Source organism: Zootoca vivipara, chromosome 12 (genome assembly GCF_965207765.1).
Source record: "Zootoca vivipara chromosome 12, rZooViv2.hap1.1, whole genome shotgun sequence".
NCBI lineage: Eukaryota > Metazoa > Chordata > Lepidosauria > Squamata > Lacertidae > Zootoca > Zootoca vivipara.
Window position 1 is genome coordinate 31,746,723 of NC_142595.1, and position 20,443 is coordinate 31,767,165.

At 42.1% G+C, this 20,443-nt stretch overlaps 2 protein-coding genes across 2 annotated transcripts in view; both read left to right on the top strand.

Annotated features, from left to right (window-relative positions):
- Window positions 1–1,884, top strand: part of LOC132592948 (epididymal sperm-binding protein 1-like) — a 92,233-nt gene extending 90,349 nt beyond the window's left edge. Inside the window, exon 4 of the mRNA XM_088656215.1 lies at window positions 1,598–1,884. Coding sequence (XP_088512341.1) covers window positions 1,598–1,632 — 35 coding nt within the window. The 3' untranslated portion in view covers window positions 1,633–1,884. The remainder of the gene's footprint in view (window positions 1–1,597) is intronic.
- A 12,020-nt stretch (window positions 1,885–13,904) lies between these two features.
- LOC118078882 (matrix metalloproteinase-9-like) lies at window positions 13,905–19,999 on the top strand. The gene is made up of 4 exons (XM_060281559.2): window positions 13,905–14,042; window positions 15,333–15,485; window positions 15,983–16,141; window positions 19,474–19,999. Exons 1-4 carry the CDS (start codon window positions 13,976–13,978, stop codon window positions 19,506–19,508), a joined length of 414 nt encoding a protein of 137 aa, XP_060137542.1. The 5' UTR covers window positions 13,905–13,975; the 3' UTR covers window positions 19,509–19,999.
- Window positions 20,000–20,443: the final 444 nt, after the last annotated feature.

The window sequence follows — 20,443 nt, forward strand, 5'->3', positions numbered from 1 at the left end:
AATCTGTTAGCCGTCATCCCTCCTCCAACAGCCCCCAGGCACTCACACAGGACCTTCACTGACTCTGATTTAAGAGAGGTAGAGCTGGGTATCATCTGCATACTAATGAACAACCAGCCCAAACCCCCTGATGATCTCTCCCAGTGGCTTCATGTACCGTGTTTCCCACATTTTAAGATGTAGTCATAAAGTAAGCCATAGCAGGGTTTTTAAACATTTGCAAAATATACCCCGAAAATAAGCCATACTTCCGTGCCAGACTGCCAAGTGCCCCAGCCAGCCAGCGGGACCCAGCACGCCGGCCATGGAAGGAAGAGGAGGAGGCCTGCTGGGTCGGTGTCTGGAACTGGCTACTGCTGCCATGCCGTGCCGCGCCGTGCCTTGCGGAGCAAGACCGCAAGCGCCCCAGCCAGCCAGCCAGCCAGCCAGCCAGCAGGACCCAGCACGCCAGCCACGGCAGGAGGAGGAGGAGGAGGCTTGCCGGGTTGGCGCCTAGCAGCGCTGTGCTGCTGCTGGCTTCCGGAGGCTGGGGCGCTGCTGGGCGCTGACCCGGCTGGCTGACTCCGGTCCTTGTGCTTGTGCCTCTTACGGTACTCAGCAACTCACTGCCATTTTCCTTTCCCTTCGTTTCCCTTCTGTCTTGTTCTACTACACACTTTCGGTCTGTTTTCCACTCGTCTTTCCACCTCCTCTTCCCTCTCGCTCTTCTCCTCCCCAGGCTGCTGTCTTCCGGAGGCTTGGGCACTCCGCACGGCACTGCTGGGCGCCTACCCGGCAAGCTGCCTCCGGTCCTTTTGTTTGTGCCTCTTACTCAGCGGCTCATTGCCATTTTCCTTCCTCTTCCCTTTTGTTGTTCTTCTGCCTCCTGTCTTTCCCTTCGTTTCCCTTCTGTCTTGCTCTCCTCCACACTTTCAGTCTGTTTTCTGCTCGTCTTTCCACCTCCTCTTCCCCCTCGCAGGCTCTCTCTGTGTTCCCTTGCCTTCCTGCCCCTCCCACACCGCGTTTTCTCACCTCCAAATACTCCTCCCTACCTCCTCATTCCCTCTTGTCCTTCCTTGGTGCTTTCCCGTTTCACTCTTTTTACCACTCTTTATTATCTGTTAGTGTCTATAATGAAAGAGAAAAAGAGCAAGAGGATTTTCTTTCTCTTTGTTCCCCTTTGCTCTTCCCGTACACGTCGCAAGGTTTCTCAGCACAACTTTCATAAATTGAAACAATGTGAGCCTCCTTATTTCTGAATTCCTTGTAACTATAAAATGTTTACATAAAATCAGCTGTCCCCCAGATACTCTTCTCTTCCACTATTTCTCCTTTGGGGTAGCTGTTTTCTGTGTCATTTTAACTATTGAGAAACTTAGTGCCACTTCAGAGGCTTCTCACTTTTCTGATTTCCTCTTTGCCACAAAAGTACGGTAGCTCCCTTTTCTCAATATAAATAGTTGTTGTAGATATAAATTAATAGAAAAAAAACCTATTGTACTTCCCAGAACTTGTTAGTTGGAAGAATCCTTTCCATTTTTTAATCATTTGGGCTATAGGTTTCATTGGAACCGTTTAACATAAATGATACTTTGTCTACTCTGTTCTCACTTTCCAGGAAGTCCTCCAAGTGTCGGCTGTAAATATCAATGATTCCTGTTATCCAGTTTGGATCACAACAGGTGGATGGGTAAATGAAAAACCACTAGGTGCGCCGACTAGGAGCCTTGCTTAGTGGGTTGTGCTGCAAATAATTTGGAAGAATGATAACCCTGTTACCAATATATAAAGTCTGACCCTATATAACCCTGATGGTGGCCTAAAAATAAATAAGATTTGGCAATGGGAGATTATTAATCTTTGTCAAACTGTATCTTTGTGCTACAAAAATAAAACATTTCTTTTAGTTTGCTGGGCTGCATAAAAAAAGTATGATGAGTGATCACTATGAAATATGATGAGTGCGGGAGAAAGTTTTTGCAACTGCATGAATGAGATTGCATAGTCTTCATAGGATGAATGAAAATATGTACATGTGGCCGGTTGTATGTGAGAGTTTGTGTGTTCTATCACACACTTCACCCAAACATCCAAAAGCTTCCCAAGTGGTTCTTAGCTTTCACTCGTTCATGTCAAAGAAATATCTGTAGTAGATAAAGTGAGTATGATTCAGTATTCAGAGATATCCTAGTTAAAGCCATCATCAACCAAGCAATGCTCTCATGCCCAGCCAATGCCCTCAGCACTGAAGGGGACAGCCCTGCCACCCGATTCAACTGTGGCCACTTCCTTTGAAAATTCTGCCTTCTCAGCCCCTCTCCTTGGATAGAACTTAATGCAAACACATCAGATCAATACTTTCTGTACTAAAAAATGCAGGCGGACAGTGTCATCCACTACTAACTCGGACATCCACTTTTGAAGGATATCATGGTTGATGGTATTGAAAGTAGCTGAGAGGTCAATGAGAATTAAGAGAGACACATTTCCCCTATCTCTCTCCTGACAGAGGTCATCACAGAGGGCGACCAAAGCAGTTTCTGTGCCCAAATCAGGCCTAAACCTTGATTGAAATGGGTTCATTTGATAAAAACCTTAACATTTACTTCTTTCAATATGAGAAATGTTGGTGGCACAAAATTGCATATGCATAGTATGTATAATAGTTTCTCATTTGCACATATTTGTGACTAACCATCATGAATAGAAAGAACATTTCATAGAACATGTGGCATATTGAGTTTATTGTCAACTGGGAACCGTGCTATTCCTGGCTCCCAGGTTATGGCTCATATGTTTATTGCATTCCTGCTTTATATTTGTATATATGAGCGTAAAACATTCTAAATATGCATCTACAGAATGTAATATGTGACACAGCCCTTAGATTAATAAGAAGGATTAGTTTGTTGTTGATCAACAGGATTACCTAGAACTGTTGCATGAATCAATAAGAGAAGCCTGCATTCCCAGGGGCAGGAAATAGTTCATTTTGCAAAAATAAATAAATAAATAAATAAATAATAAAATCTCAGACACTTTTTTAGAACCGGACACAAATCTCTCATGCTGTTTGCTTTTCCAAGCTTCACTTCATTCCACTAGGGTGCTCTGAGAACAAAATTGAACCCTGTTCCCATTTTCAATTAATGGGTGTTGAGGGAATTGAGTTCATTCTAATTATGTTGAGCTTGTTGCATCATTGCATTGCTTGTTACATAACAACTTGGATTCTTGTTATATAACAAGGTTTTTTTGGGAAGATTAAGAAGAATATAAAATCATGGCAAAATAAGAATCTATTTATTCTGGGCAGAGTAAGAGCGGTTAAAATATTTCTAGTACCGAAATTGCTATACTTATTTCAAGTAATTCCACTACCCATTAGGAAAATATGGTTTAAAACATGGAATAACACATTTAAAAATTGGATCTTTGGGAGCAAAAGAGTGAGAACCTCAGACATAGTAAATTACGCACCACAAGAAGAGATGGGATGGGGAATTCCGAACTTAGAACTTATGAAACATTCCAATTATTTTTTTAATGGATATTGGATACAAAGAGGGGATTAAATGGATAAGGCTGGAACATGAAATAAACAAAAGGAATAGGAAGGGAAGGAATATTTAATAGAGACATCAACACGGCTTGGAAGAACACAATAGGCCCAAGATCGGGTTAGGAATTTGGAAAAAATGGAACATAAAATGGATGCCAATATATTCAAGGTGGATGCCATTAAAATATATGCAGAAGGGCCAAAGGGAACTTGGATGGTGGAAAAAATTAGAAGATCAGGGATTCTATAAATTAAAAGATATGTTTGATGATGATGGGAAATTAATTACAAAAAAAAGCTCTTTTAGAAATATTTGGAAAACAATATTGGCTGAAAATATAAGGATTCTATGATTTAATAAAAACAGGAAGAGGAGAGGAGACAATGAGGACAGAAATGAAAATAGATATGGTGCTGAACAAAAGACAAATAACGGAGAAAGGAAAGGCAGGGCTGATATATAAACTGATGATAAGAGACAAAGACAGATTGACAAGGATAATCCAGGTCAAATGGGAGCATTAATAGGGACTTGCTTTTTTCAGGAATATTGGGAAACAATAAGGTAAAAAAAGTAATAATCAAGAGTTGTATAAGATCATGATTTTAGCTGGAATGGCAGTTATTGCTCTAGGATGGAAAGAAAAAGCTAAATGGAATATGGAAAAATGGAACGATTATGTTTTTGAATATGTACAATCAGAAATATTTGCACAGATAGTGGGAGGATAGATGGGAAAATAAATGCCCAAAATTCACAAACTAGTGGCCATTTTATAGGAATTGGGTAGAAAGGGGAGAAGCCAACCCGAATATACAAGCACAAATAAACAGACTGTGTACATGGCTAAAGATATGAGGAAGAATGGCCTGATCGGGGGGGAGGGGGAGGACTGGGGGGGGGAGGCAATTGTAAAGATACGTGGAATGAACGTACACCTTTGTTATGTAAAACTAGTAAAATAAAATTTATTTTTTTTAAAAAGAGATGCTCCTCTGCCTTCATCGACCTTAGCCAGATCTTTGTTCTCTGCAAGGTGCTGAATGAGCACTGTACTGTACAAGTGGTGCATGGTTGAGCAAGAGACATACGCCAACCGAAAAATCATGGTTTCTTCATCCAAGTGACTTCAGCAAGCATTTCAATTTCAAATATTCTGATTATTTCTGATTTTAGTTGTGTTTTCATTTCATTAATTTAGGAGTGCTACCCCAACCCCCCCTGACTACACCCATGGTTACATGTCTTGGAATTGCAAATAGATTTAAGCAATGATGGAGCTCTTTGAAGTAGGGCACTGACACTGAGCATTAGCAGTTCCCTCATTACGAGATGTGATGTTACAGGGAACCAGACAGAGGGCCACAACAGAGGGTTGTGGCACCAGCCCTGTGGAACATCCTCCCATCAGAGTTCAAGGAAATAAGCAGCTATCCTAATTTTAAAAGACATCTGAAGGCAGCCCTGTTTAGGGAAGCTTTTAACATTTAATGATGCATTGTTTTAATACTTGATTGGGAGCCGCCCAGAGTGGCTGGGGAGACTCAGCCATATGGGCGGAATATAAATAATAAGTTGTTATGATTATGATTATTATTATTATTAGAAAAAGGCTATGTGATGCTTTCTGTCTGTTCTGCCAGATATATGCATCAGGTATGCTTTGTTTGCTGCGCAAGATGTGATAATATGCAAAGATCAGCTTAAGGCAAAGCAGGGATATGGATCAGTGGGAGAGTTTGTCAGGGTGTGATATACCATGGTAAGCAGGAACAGATATTCAGACCACAAAAGGGGGAAAGTTAAAGTCCATTGTATGGAGTACAAAGCAAGGAAGTACACGTCTGCAAGGCTGCCATTCAACAATTCAAAAAGAAAATTCCTACAAAACTTCAGTCACAACTTGGGATATAATTCCTGTTTAAAGGTGTTCACTGCAGTCTAAATGACACATTCAGCCATCTTCAGATGAAGTGAGGCCTGGACTTTTTTGGTCAGTGCAGGCCACTAATGGAATAAGCAGATCATCATGCGGTCCGTTATATCCACAGTTCTGCAAAGCTCAACTTCGATTGACACCACTGGATGTTCTCACTCATTTTCCTTCTGGTTTTCCCCCTCCTTTTTCTGCAACCTCTTTCTCTTCTTACGCTAGTCAAATTCAAATATCTTTATTGCCGTCTATAGACCCACAAAACAGTTTCAAAACAAGATACAGTTAAAACAAACAAATCATTAGCGAAAGCACGCCTCTCGTTAAGAACAAACGCCTCAGGTTACTAACATTTCAGGTTACAAACTCTGCTAACCTGGAAGAGTTACCTTGAGTTGAGAACTTTGCCCCAGGATGAGAACGGACATCATGTACCAGCGGCGCAGCAGCAGCAGCAGCAAGAGGCCCCATTAGCGAAAGCACGCCTCTCGTTAAGAAGAGTTTCAGGAACGAATTAAGTTCGTAACTAGATGTACCAGTGTATATGCAACAACAAAAAATTGTCTGATTGTCCCACCATCCCCTGCCCAAAGTGGCTATTACATACCCACCAACTTTTCTCCGATGAAAATAGGGAGGTCATATTTAATAATAATAATAATAATAATAATAATAATAATAATAATAATAATAATATTTATACCCTTCCCATTTGACTGGCTTGTCCCAGCCACTCTTGGTGGCTTCCAACATATATAAAAACATAAACAGTAAAGATTAAGAAACTTCAGATGTCTTCTAAAGGTTGTATAGTTACTTATCTTCTTGCCCTGGGAGTTGCATAATTCTACCCTTACACCATTTATCCAAAGAAAATAGGGATGTCCTACCATAACCTTCAACATATTTTTCTTTTTTTGATGAAAATTGTGGTGTCCAAAGGAAAATAGGGACATTCTGGAATCAAACCAGAAACCAGGACAGTTTCTGTAAATTTGGGGCTGTCCGTGGAACATTGGGACACTTGGAGAGGTGGTGTATTATGTGAGTACTGTAAAATTTGGATAACCAATATTACACAACACAAACATAGAACAACTTTGAGACTGCTCTGTTGCTGTTGTATTATCAAGAGAAATGACACCCGCTTCGGCAGATACAGAACATCATTGGACCAGGCCAAGCTGGGAGCCTTACATGGCAGAACATGCTATGTTGATTGCTATCTAAAGACTTAAAAGAAGAAGTTAGAGGTTGTGCAAACTCAGTATGATAAGCTAGGTTCACCTTCTCTTATGATCAGAATCTTCTCCCAAACTTCACTGAATCAGCTCCCTATCACAGAGATGGGGACAATTTGTAATCCAAGGGCCACATTCCCTTTTGGTTAAACTTTGGGGGGACACATGCCGTTGGTGGGCAGGGCCAGAGACAAAAGCACAAACAGCAATTATTGTAATTTTTTTACTTTTATAAAGTAGGCTAGGTTCTACAAATATTCAAGCACCCCTTTCTTCCCTTCACTCTGGCAAGCAAGAGATATTATCAGAGTTCAAAGACACATTCCAGCCTGTGACAGATCTATACTGGTTGTTTATAATGTTTAAAATGTGTTAATAAAATGTGACACCAGAAGACACTGTAGAGCAGCGAGCCTTCAACAATAGAAAATTGCATTGAGAATGATATAACGTTATATTTAATAACATTTTAACAGATCAATGGAGATCCAGCCCACGCAAAACCACTCAAGGAGCATTCACGCCTGGGCAGGGTGTATGACTTAAGGAACATCTTGAGGGCCAGATAGAGAGACCAGGGTGGAATTTGCGTGTTCAGACCCAGAGACCTCCCCGCTAAATAAATGCAAACTTGACTCAAATTTTGGTTTGGTTTTTGGCAGAATTTAGGCCACAACTTAATTGATTACAGAAAGTGAGTGGTTGCATAGGCTCTGGTTCAACTAGCTCCCTGCAACCTTGCAGGTAGCGCTGACCCCGGGCACTAAATAGGTCAGCCAAGGGTGAACACCTGGATAGGCGGAAAGCCAGGAACAGGCTATGTCCACCACCCAGAAATTTTGATTTAGGACATATTGCTCATAATAACCCATTCAGTGAATACATCCTGTTTTATGGCTGGTATATAGATGAATAGATATTTATATTTTCGGAGGATATTTTTAAACCATTCAACTGTTGGATCAATAGTGCGAGTCCACACTTGACCTTTGAAGGTACATCGAGTCCATTGTTTACCTTTCCTTGATCTAGAAATCTTTGTGGATGATTAAAAGTGCGGCCCTATAAGAAAAGCACAGATAGAAACTCCTTCTTACATTACAGATCTAACCATTTCAAACATCTCCATGATAACCTTCCCTTAGGTCAGTTTCTAAGATTAAAATGCAATTCATCGGACCCACATGACTTTAAGGCCCATTCAAATATACTTTCTGCATCCTTATTACCACAAGGTTATCCAAACACAGTCATAACAACGATGCACAATGACAACTTCCCACATTAAACGGGGGGGTGATTTTCGCGTTGTTGCGTGCAGCCCCCTGGACCACAGAGCGAACTGGTAGTTCGGAACTGGCCACTCCCTTCCCAGGCTGAATACCTGGGCTACCCCAGCCAATCATCCAATCCCGCCTGGGGAGGTGTTGCCATGGGATCCAACACTCAGTCATAACAACTACCATAAAAAAACTCATAAGAGGTCGACCCTTCTTACATGTTTCACATATTAATACAAGATCTTCACGTATTTACGCTTCCCTAGAATATAACCATATGACTTTCGAAATTGAGAAAATCATTAGGCGTCATTGGAATATTCTTAAGGATATCCCGGGGTGTGATAACACGCCCCTCTTTCCCAAACGATGCACAATGACCACTCCCCACATTGAATGGGGGGGGCGATTTTTGCGTGCTCACGTGCAGCCCCCTGGACCACAGAGCTACTCCCTGGTAGTTCGGAACTACCACTCCCTTCCCAGGCTGGATATGTGGGGTCTCCGCCTACCCCAGCCAATCATCCAATCCCGCCTGGGGAGGTGTTGCCATGGGATTGGCCAGGTAAGGGGAGGGACTGCCCAGCTCACACAATAGAATTTGGATCTTACTTGCGAAGCAGCAATCGGCTCCAGAATGTCCAATGAATTAGCCAATTTTAAGAAAAAGAAGTTGAGCAGAGATCGCAATGATTATTCCACAGGTAAAGTTCATTTAAGGCTGAATTCTTCAGGACTAGTTCACAGGCTGTCTAACAGATCAGATATATCTTCAATTTCTACCACTCCTACTGATTATGAACTCCCTAGCCTATCTAGTGCTAATGGTTCGGATGAAGACAGAGAATTTAGGCTTAGATCTGGTCAAATGTACCAGTCTTTTTCCGCGCAGCGCACCAGACCCCATACCAGAGGAAATAATCCCTGAACACCAAGATACCACTTTAGTGGTTTATTCATCTGACAGGACATTAATACCAGAGGAACCTCGAGTATTAAATTTAGGTCTAGGTTTTGTTCCCACTCCCAAGACAATATCAAGCATCAGAGAAACAACTAAGTAATCCCAATTTCTACTTACCTATACCTAGTGATCCTGCCACATCAGTGAAACCCAAACTACAGGTCATTCTGAATGAAGTCGTGTCCTTAGGCTATATGAATGAAAGTTTAGTGGATTTTTAATGTCCCGATCACACTAGGGTGCCAATATTCTACACACTTCCAAAAATACACAAAAAGTGTTCCCACCACCGGGTAGACCTATTGTGTCCGTGTCAGGATCATTGTTGGAAAATTGTGCACAATATATTGACACATTTCTACACCACTTCTTACATCAAGGATACAAAACATATCATAACCTGTCAGGGGGACTCCTTACAGGAAGCCTCCCCCGGTCATCCTGACCAGTACGTCTCCAAGCGACAGCGTCAGCAGCGGGTCAGGAGGAGAGAAGGAGGAGTGGAGCGGAATGGAGGAAGGGCTCCAGGAGGCTGCAGAGCCCCTGGACACGCTCAGGAGAACAGGAAGTGGGACAGGGGCTCTGACAGGCAGGAGAGCCTATGCACCACTCCAACCACCAAGAAGGGGAACCTCTCTGTCCAGCGCCCGAATTTAGGCGTGTACCCACACGCAGGGTTAAGGGGCAGCGTTTAGGGGTGCCAAGGCTTTTATCCTGGTCACAAGGGGGGGAAAAGCATTGCAGTGTTCTGACAGTGACGAGGCAGTCATGCTTTCTGGTACTGTATCTTTGCACTGTAAATAGTATGCACAATAAAACTGTTAAAGACAAGAAGGACTGGAGTGTCTTTACTCGAGAGTAGCTGCAAGCCCCTGTGACATAACCCTTATCGAAAATTTGCATGTTACTCCACATAGTATTATTGCTAATGGAATGTGTCGTCCCTATATACTAATGTACCTCTGGATACTGTAAAATCTCAAATCCAAGAACTGCTAATGGATCATAATCCGTCTTCACCACCAGTACATTTCTTAATGGAGATTCTTATTTACTTTTATCTACTTTTTTCAGGTTTGGTTCAAAGTACGTCATTAAAAAAAAAGGTGTAGCCATGGGCTCTACGTAAATGTGCTTCCAGTCTGCCCAACATCTTTATGAGAAATTTTGATGTAGAACATATTGCTCATAATAACCCATTCAGTGAATACATCCTTTTTTATGGCCGGTATATAGATGAATTGATATTTTTCTTTTCGGAGGATATTTTTGAACCGTTCAACCGTTGGATCAATAGCGCGAGTCCACACTTGACCTTCGAAAGTACATCGAGTCAACATTTTTTACCTTTCCTTGATCTAGAAATCAAAGCACAAAGTCAAATGACGTACAAAGACATTTAAAGATAGATTGGTGTATACAGATTTAAAATCCACACTCACACAACGTATGTTGTCCAGTTCTCCACGTGGTTTTTTAGATGTGGGCATTGTACCTCCTGTAAATATGCTCTACAGGTAAAAGAGTTTACCAATAAAGAAGGTTTTAAGTTCATTTTACAGGCATTTGCCACATGTGCTACTCCATGTGTAATTTACGTGATTAGATTTCCCTGTGGTTTGTTGTATGTAGGTCCTACTCTCAGACCTAGAAATGTAAGAATATCAGAGCACTGTTCTGGGATTAGGAACAATGTAGTAGATGCTCCTCTAGTACAACATTTTATTGAAGCATCTCATTCAGATGAGGACCTGACCTTTTTTGTAATTTGGACATATTTGGGTCCTGTAGAAGGGGTCTCTTCAAAACAAATAAGTAAATTAAATAAATAAATAAATAATTTATGTATCTGTGGACTGCTATTACTTTGGATCTGAAAATTGATTACGGTTGTCCACGAGTTTGTATTAATTTTACATACATAACCCCTCAGCATGGTTTAATTAATGGTTTAATTTGGGTTTTAACTTTCTGCTGGGCTACAAGGGTCACTTTAAGAAAGAAATTTTGTATCTGTGGATTGCCAACACCTGTAATTGAAATCAAACTATCTTGTTACATCACTTTTGCTATGTACAGTTTATGGTATTCATATTATTCTTTTGGTAAAAAAGTGTGTGACATTACAGCATTGCATTTATTTGCCAAACCCAGACCCTGTACTACTGATGAAACCCAGGACGGTGAAACAAGGTTTATTATTCCGGAAATCCTTGTCTTCGAATATGATTCTGTGGAACTGGAACTACTTGTTATTGCTGGGATTTCATGAACGGATGCAGATGGAACAAACACGTACCAATGTCTAGACCTGATCCATGAAGTGATTGCAGTATGAATTGATCGACTGGGTCTTCTGCTTGTTTCATTGTATTTTGTGACTCATTTCTGTTGAAATTGATATGAAACAGTGAATTACTATATTACAAGAGTGCAGCCGGTTACGACTCGTGTGTTTATTCAGAAAATCCAAGCTACAAATATGAAGCAGCAACCGTGTCAGGGTACCTGGGAAGCCATGGCCTTAAGGAGGACAGCTAAATGGGAGTACAAGCTAGGCTTAATAAGACATCAATTAACATCGCGGGCTGCTTGAGGTGAGGCTGCCTTCTGTTCCTGCTGGGAACCTCTCCTTGCCCCTCAAATGGGCCACTTAATTCTGCAAGATGTGGCAGGATGACTCTCGGAACACATATCACAAACATGGGAATAGCTACATCCCTGACTCTTGCAGGAACCCTTATTATATTCCCAACAAATAAGACATCTTCCTGGCTTCTTAATCTCCTGCTTGGATTTTAACTGCTCAGTGGACTTGCTCTCGAAATTTGGAGAGACATAAGTAGTCCATACATCAAGATCCTTATGATCCCATCAAGCAGGCGGGATCTTGGCAGCTTATAGCTTCCACCTCACCGGCCAATGTAAAGGCCTTATGAAGCAAATGATTGATAAATCCACTGGTGCAAACTTCTCTTGCGGTGAGCTGCAGAAATAACCCCAGCAAATACTTGAAAGCCATCAAAGGTTCTCTCCACTTTAAGGGAGCTGGCCTTGCCCTTGCCCGAAGCAACCTGCTTATCCTTGTCTGGGCATTCATTAGGGGGAAGGAGTTTGAAAATATTCACATAGTGACCGTTGAGAATCCTATTTCGCATTCTGGGTGGCAAATGCACACTTGGAATAATATCCCTGACAGCATTGGTCGAAATTTTAACATCTTTGACCGGTTAACCACCAATGCATTCCAAATGAAGGCCGTACCTGGCCCTGTGGGTGTTGGCTCTATGCTGCCATGCCCACCTAGCAGGCCCAAAGCTCCCTCACCATGAACCCAATACAGACCCAACACCACATCTGAATTATCTTCAGAGGTCTGAGAAGATGTACCAGTAGAAGAGGAGGAGCGCAAGCTCTACAGACCAGGAATGTTCGAGGGGCGGAAGCCCCGTGGGTGAAAGCCCCTCTGAGGGATGGGAAGGGAAAGGCAAGGAAATGAAAGGAAGAGAATTAACCAAGGAGAGAAGAATAACTACTGGGAAAATCAAGGGAGAAAGGGGGAATAAAGGAAAGAGATCACCAGGACGATCCATGAAAGGTAAATCACGCTCTCTCTCTCTCTCAGTTGCCCAGAGGACACACTGTTGCTGTTTCGAATGCATGCACCAAAAGAGGAAGCTCGGGGTCACGTGTATGGGTATATATAGGTCCCTCAATCCATTTGGACTGCGCCCCATTGGTCAGATTGAACCCATCATCGAGGTACCTTCCAATCGAGTGTTGTGGCTAAGCAATCTTACCTACCCACAACACAGGCGGTCGATCTCCAGGTCTCACCACAACAAGTACCCTCTTTGAGGGTGGTCCCAATCTAGACACATATAAAAACCGTTCTGAAAATGCTTGTTTTAAAGCATTTTTAAAAATATATTGAATTTTCCATATTGCTCATCATTGCCCTCTAGCATCACATTGTATATTACACTTAAAACACACTTAAAACATTTTATTTGCAGCTGTATAGTGGAGTCTCTGGAGGGCCAGGCCTGAGCATCCCTACCTCTGCTTAGGGATGTAAGAACAAGCAATTTCTATTCTGACCTGTCAAGGTCATCTTGTTCCCATCAGTTGTAGTTTAGTTTTTGCCAAATATGAAATTATTTGTCTGCTATTTAATTTATTTATGTAATTTACAAATATTATTAATGTTTCATAATTAACTGTGTAATTATTTCCTCACTATACTTGTCAGCGAAAAGGCCATTCATTTCAATGTAAAAGGAAAAACAAATCAAATGGGGTGGAGGAAGTCAATGGTTATATATTGTTGGCAGACTGAAAGCCACCACAGCAGCAAATACCAACTGGTATTCACTGGATTGGTTTCTGCTTCAGACATGGGCTAAATAAGCATCAATTTCCACCTCTGTTTCCATTTCCATCTGAATTCCCCCATATCCATATCCTCTGTCCTGTTTTCAATTAGTATGGTGATTTTTCCACACCAGAGAGGAAAATGGGGTCTTAGCCCTTTCTCTGCTGTACTAATTATCAGTATGCAGAGATAAAGGCTAAAAAGAGTAACTTTCCAAATCTGTATAAGGTTCTGTGTAAATAATGTCATAAAAATGTATGATTTGCATATTACAGGCTTTTAACCTGCCCCCCCCCCAGATCATGATGGTAGCAAAGGCATAGTAGGAATCTGTCTGTCGAGACATCTTTTCCTGGAGCATATAGGGAATAATTCTCGATTTCAGGTCAGATGTAATCCTTTTCTAAGGAAGCTTCATGATTTACTCATTGCAAGATAAGATCCACTTCCCTTTGTTCTTGGCATTGTGCACAAAGAGGAAACAAAAAACAATGAGGCACACTGAGCTGCTGTTGGGAAATATAAACACGTGCCATTTCTTCTGGCTGAGCAAACATCAGACACCTGTAGTTGGAGGAAGGAAAAGCAAAGTGGGGCTTATAAAAAGAGTACTTCCCCGTCAGAGTCCCTTAGAGAAGAGATGGGCTCCATCATGGCATTCCTCTTGCTCACCTGTGGTCTTTTACTATTGTTGCCTGAAGCTGTGGGTAAGAAATATTCCATTGATTGTTTCTCATTCATCTTAACGAGGCTAGTGGATCATTCATTTCTGCTTTCAAGGGATCTCTTACAGCTAGCTATCAGTTGCATCAACTTGTGTTTAGCTATGGTCCTGTCTTAGTGGGGAAAAGATGACTTACAGTCTGTCCACCCATCAGTAAGCCCCACTGAGTTAATGGGCTTGCCAGTGCTGTTTTTTCTAGAAAAAGAGGTGCTGGAGCTCAACATGAACAGCTCCCTTGTTCTATTATAATGGCAATGGCACCTACCTGAGAGGTGCTGGAAGTGAGTTCTGGAGAGTTCCGGCTGAAAAAACAACCCTGGGCCTTACTCCCAGGTAAGTGTGCGCAGGATTGCAGCCTTTATAGAGGTTCTATAGCCCTTAAACGAAACCTCAGGCATGTATAACTAAGGGTAGAGTGAAATTCCTTCCCCTTAAAACCGACACATCCTTCCCTTGCCAAAATGGGGCATGGTTTTCTGCTGCTTTTAGAAGACATCTGAAGGCAGCGTGTTTAGGGAAGTTTTTAATGTATGATGTTTTAGTTTGTGATGGGAGCTGGGGAAACCCACCCCGATGGGTGAGGTATAAATAATAATAATTAATAATAATAATTGGCTCACCCATGCTTACCTTTCTCCACATTTCTAGGCACAGGTCCGGGCTTTCCAGGTCCACATCTGATCTGACTGTTTGTTTTTGGACCTGACATCCCTGAAAATCCACTCTTTACTGCTGAATTGGAACAAATGGCAATCCATGGAAAACCCAAATTGCCATTCGATCTGATTCAGTGGTAAAGATTGGGTTTTCCTGGGAAACTGGTGGGCAAAATAAATAAATAAATAAGCACTCAGACATGGACTGAGAAAGCATGGCTGCTGGTCCCAAGTGCCTCTACCACAGCCCAGGTTGGGTGGGATGCTCCAGTGACTACATATGGTACCAGTCTGTGGCACACTGGGGAGGGGGGAATGCCAGCCCACCGCAGGAGACAGCTTGAGAAGCAGTGGCTTGCTCTGTATCCACTGCTCGCTCACTGCTAGTTTTTGAAGCCACATTCACATGGTATTAGCCACGATCCATATTGATGCTGTAGTTTCTGCTGTTTGGTGTGTGATTTTCTTAAATCAGCTTCAATTTGACTAGAAAACTGAATGCTGAGTAAGTGAAAATTGAGACAGCTGTTGCACATGCATGGATGATAACTACACCCTTTCCAGTTAATGAATTGCAGTTTTTATTCTTACACCTTTGTCCCCTGTTTCCATTTCAGTTGGTGGTGCCTGTGTCTGCCCATTTATTTACAACGGTAAATCCTATTCCTCTTGCACCAATGATAGCTCTATTGGGATGTGGTGTGCCACAGAAGTTGACCCTGACACGAAAGAAATGATCAAACATAAATGGAAAAATTGTAATACTAAAGGTGACCTGTATTTTCTTCTATTTCTCGTTTCCTATGTCACACATATGTATAGCCATTTTACTGTAATAAAGTAAACACATCCTCCTCATGAACTTTAAAGCTAGATGTGGGTTCTCCATAGGCATCTGATTGGACATCGTGGAAACAAAATGTTGAATTACATGGGCCTTTGGTCTGATGCAGCAGAACTCTTTCTGTGCTCTTAAAGAGGTTAGGGACTACCATCAGTAGCTTGTATAGATTTCCTTATGCCCGAACTATTATAGTTTCTTGTTTCTTTAACATTATTGTCAATTGAGCAATTGTCACTTGCTCTCACAGGCTCCTGACCAATTCTTTTGTCCTTGGTTTGTAGCTATCTTTCTAAGCCTTTGTAAAGGAGATCCCTGGCAAGGTTTATATATATGTGACTTGTTCACCATTTTGTTTTTGTTTTGCATTTTATGATCATCACTAGTATGTTTCAATGTATATAATCTCACTCTGTTTGGGTCTAGAGCATGGAGGTAATCATCAAGGACAACCCTGTGTCTTTCCCTTTGTGTACATGGGCCGTTCCTCCAAAACCTGCATCAAGAAATTTGCGATGGATTACTGGTGTGCAACAACAGGGAACTATGACAAGGACAAGAAATGGAGCTGGTGTGCTGATACCAGTGAGTATGATGCAGGGGGCTGGAATAACAGGGGTGGTTGGCTGGATGAATAATTAGTCAAGGCACCTTGTAGGCCAAGGAGAGTGAGAGGGAAGTTCAGTATTTCCCAATCTGGTGTCCTCCAGACATTTTAAACTGCAGTTTCCATCACCACTGACCAGTGGCCATACTTGTTGTGGGAAGACTGATGTGAAACACCTGGAAGGCCCCACCTTGGGAGCACTTGCTTTGCATGCAAAACATCAAAATTTCATTCCCCAGAATCTCCAGGGCTGAATGAGAGTCCTTGCCAGTCAGAGTAGACAACACCAAGCTAGATGGATTTCATGTCTGACTCGGTTGAGACTCAGCTACATTGCTCATAAAAAAATTCCTTCAGTAGCACCTTAAAGACCAACTAAGTTTTTATTTTGGTATGAGCTTTCATGTGCATGCACACTTCTTCAGATACACTGGAAACAGAAGTGTCAGACCCTTATATATATATACAGAGGGTGGGTGGCTGGGTGGGTGGGAATGGGTGATGGGCTGATGGGAGTGGTAAACCTGTAGATGGCTGTTAATGACTGATGATGACTGCAATTAGTCCTGGGGGGGGGGAAGCAAGGGCTGAGGCACTAAAGAAAGCTTGATCATGCATAATGAGATAAGAATCCGACGTCTCTATTCATCCCAGGTGGCTCCATGGTTTTAAGCTTGGTAATGAGTTCCAATTCAGCAACTTCTCTTTCCAGTCTGTTCCTGAAATTTCTCTGTAATAAAACAGCAGCTTTGAGATCTTGTACAGAATGTCCTGGGAGATTGAAGTGTTCTCCTACTGGTTTCTCTGTCTTATGGTTCCTGATGTCAGATTTATGTCCATTTATCCTTTGGCGTAGGGTTTGGCCTGTTTGTCCAATTGCTCATGTTACAATGCTATAATTGCATTATAAACATGTGACACCAGTTGCATTATAAACATGTGACACCAGTTGGCTCTGTAGAGCACAAAACATTGTGCAATTTCACATAGTTTTTCGTTATGACTTGTTTATAGAGTCCCTCCCCCTGTGTGTTGATCCAGCCTATGTCAGCTTTCTACCTTCTTATGAAAAATTTGCTTAGTCTTAGCATTCCTGAGCACAGTTCCAGGTTTAGGCCAGCACATCTGAGATGACAGGTTTGGATAGGACCATAGAGAACTGAGTAAATAGTCTTCAGAACAGTGAAAAAAGGATTAGTTAGATGAACCACAAGTCACACATTATATAATAGCTTGGTGCACAGGATATAATAGCTTTGTGAGCTTATATGAGAATAAGTGGTTTGGTAGAAGTTATAGAAAAAGAAATGATATAGGACTCAGCTACATTAGTCAAAAACAGTGTAATAATAATAATAATAATAATAATTTATTTGTACCCCACTCTGAGCGGCTCCCAATCAAGTGTTAAAACAATACAGCATTAAATATTAAAACCTTCCCTAAACAGGGCTGCCTTCAGATGTCTTTTAAAATTAGGATAGCTCTTTATTTCCTTGACATCTGATGGGAGGGCTTTCCACAGGGCGAGCGCCATTAGCGAGAAGGCCCTCTTTCTGGTTCCCTGTAACCTCACTTCTCGCAATGAGGGAACCACCAGAAGGCCTCCCTCAGCGCTGGATCTGAGTGTCCCGGCTGAACGATGGGGGTGGAGATGCTCCTTCAGGTATACAGGACTGAGGCCATTTAGGGCTTTAAAGGTCAGCACCAACACTTTGAATAGTGCTCAGAAACGTACTGGGAGCCAGTGTAGATCTCTCAGGACCGGTGTTATGTGGTCCCGGCGGCCGCTCCCAGTCACCAGTCTAGCTGCCGCATTCTGGATTAGTTGCAGTTTCTGGGTCACCTTCAAAGGTAGCCCCACGTAGAGCGCATTGCAGTAGTCCAAGCGGGAGATAACCAGAGCATGCACCACTCTGGCGAGACAGTCTGCCGGCAGGTAGGGTCTCAGCCTGTGTACCAGATGGAGCTGATGGACAGCTGCCCTGGACACAGAATTAACCTGTGAGTCCATGGACAGTTGTGAGTCTAAAATGACTCCCAGGCTGCGCACCTGGCCCTTCAGGGGCACAGTTACCCCATTCAGGGCCAGGGAGTCCTCCATACCTGCCTGCCTCCTGTCTCTCACAAACGGTACTTCTGTCTTGTAAGGATTCAACCTCAATTGGTTAGCTGCCATCCATCCTCCAACCACCCTCAGGCACTCACACAGGACATTCACCGCCTTCACTGGTTCTAATTAAAAGCAAGGTAGAGCTGGGTGTCATCTGCATACTGATGAACACCCAGCCCAACCCCCCTGATGATCTCTCCCAGCGGCTTCATATAGATATTAAAAAGCATGGGGGAGAGGACAGAACTCTGAGGCAACCCACAAGTGACAGCCCAGGGGTCTGAACACTCATCCCCCAACACCACTTTCTGGAAATGGCTTAGGAGAAAGGAGCAGAACCCCCATCTCCAAGCCCCTCTAGCCAGTCCAGAATAATGTTATGGTCTTGCAGTGTAAAACACAGAAGGACCGAGGCAGAAGTGTGTGCTACAAACTACGTTTATTACTAAGAAGACGCAACAAAAGAAAGCATGTCTCCTCTTGCTGAGAGAAGTCCGAAGAAAACAAAAACAACAACAAATGGAAACAGAATACAGCAAACACCCACTCCCATGATTACAAGATTCTTTGCTAGAATGCATAAACACAGTCTTGTGACTGCACAGTGAGAGGAATAGAAACCAACAATTTAGGCCTTGTGGTGACATGATTGTTTGTGGGCTCTGGCTTTTGCTAATAGTGCCAAAACTCTCTTCATTGTTCAAGATTTTATTTATAAATGCATCCAGAAGTGCAGTGGGTCATATCCCACTAACATGTACTTTGAGTATACCCACTGAAATTAGCCATGCCCATTAACTTGTAGAAATGAGTTGACATTGTACAGTGAGTACTGAGCATTCAGTAGATGTCAGATGATCAAACTGGGATGAATCTGGGAAACGCCCAATCTCCACAGGTGCTTAAAACTTTATGTATGGTGCTTGCAATATGACTCTATAGCAAGGCTTGGGAATGCTAAAAGGCAATGCTATGGGGAGAGAATTCTGGGTCACAGTGTCCACAGGTTTGTTGTAGATATAAATTAATAGTTGTATATATAAATAGTTGTTGTAGATATAAATTAATAGAAGTAAATCTATCGTACTTTGCAGAACTTGTTAGTTGAAATAATTTTTTTTAATCATTTGGGCTATAGGTTTCATTGGAACAGTTTAATATAAATTATATTTTGTCCACTCTGTTCTTGTTTTCCAGGAAGTCCTCCAAGTGTCGGCTGTAAACATCAATGATTCCTGTTATCCAGTTTGGATCACAACAGGTGGATGGGTCAATGAAAGACCACTGGGTGCGCCGACTAGAAGCCTTACTTAGTGGGTTGTGCTGCAAATAATTTAGAAGAATTATGACCCTGCTCCCAATATATAAAGTCTGACCCTATATAACCCTGATGGTGGCCTAATAATAAATAAGATGTGGCAGTGGGAGATTATTAATCTTTGTCAAACTGTATCTTTGTGCTACAAAAATAAAACATTTCTTTTAGTTTGCTGGGCAGCATAAAAAAATGTATGATGAGTCATCACTATGAAATATGATGAGTGCGGGAGAAAATTTTTGCAACTGTATGAATGAGATCGCATAGTCTTCATAGGATGAATGAAAATATGTGGCTGGTTGTATGTGAGAGTTTGTGTGTTGTGGGAGTGGGCCCACCTCTCTCTCTCTCTCTCTCTCTCTCTCTCTCTCTTACTGTTCAACTCTTTATTAAATTTTTGTTTTTACAAAACATAGCAAAATATCCCAAAATGACAATATTTTATATTGTATTGACACTGCCACATTTGGAAGGAATTGATATTTTTATTGTGCCAGCCCAGTACCTGTATTTTGGAACCCCCTGCTTATTGACACTAGGCAGTTGCTGTGTTCTTTTCAGTGCCTGCTTAAAACAGGTTTGTTTAGGCAAGCCTATCCACACATGTAGAAGTTGCAAACTGGAACGCCAGTTAGCAAACATGCAAACATTCGTACACCAGTACAAATGACAAGTATATTGTAACTATGTGCAATAAATGTAGAATGTTTATCAAGGCAAGCACATCTCTTTTGCGCAGTCAGGCGGAGTCCCCCCAGCCCCCCAGGGCAGCCCCGAGTGGAATAATGACACAGGACCATGTATTTATGGGATTAAAAATTGGCCACAACTTTATTAAAATTCAGATGT

Bases quoted from the DNA above. Each gene is read 5' to 3' on its own strand.
- LOC118078882 (XM_060281559.2), top strand. From the start codon at position 13,976: ATGGGCTCCATCATGGCATTCCTCTTGCTCACCTGTGGTCTTTTACTA. The intron at 15,486-15,982 runs GTGACCTGTATT...GTTTGGGTCTAG, and splicing joins GAAAAATTGTAATACTAAAG to AGCATGGAGGTAATCATCAA. The intron at 16,142-19,473 runs GTGAGTATGATG...CTTGTTTTCCAG, and splicing joins GAGCTGGTGTGCTGATACCA to GAAGTCCTCCAAGTGTCGGC.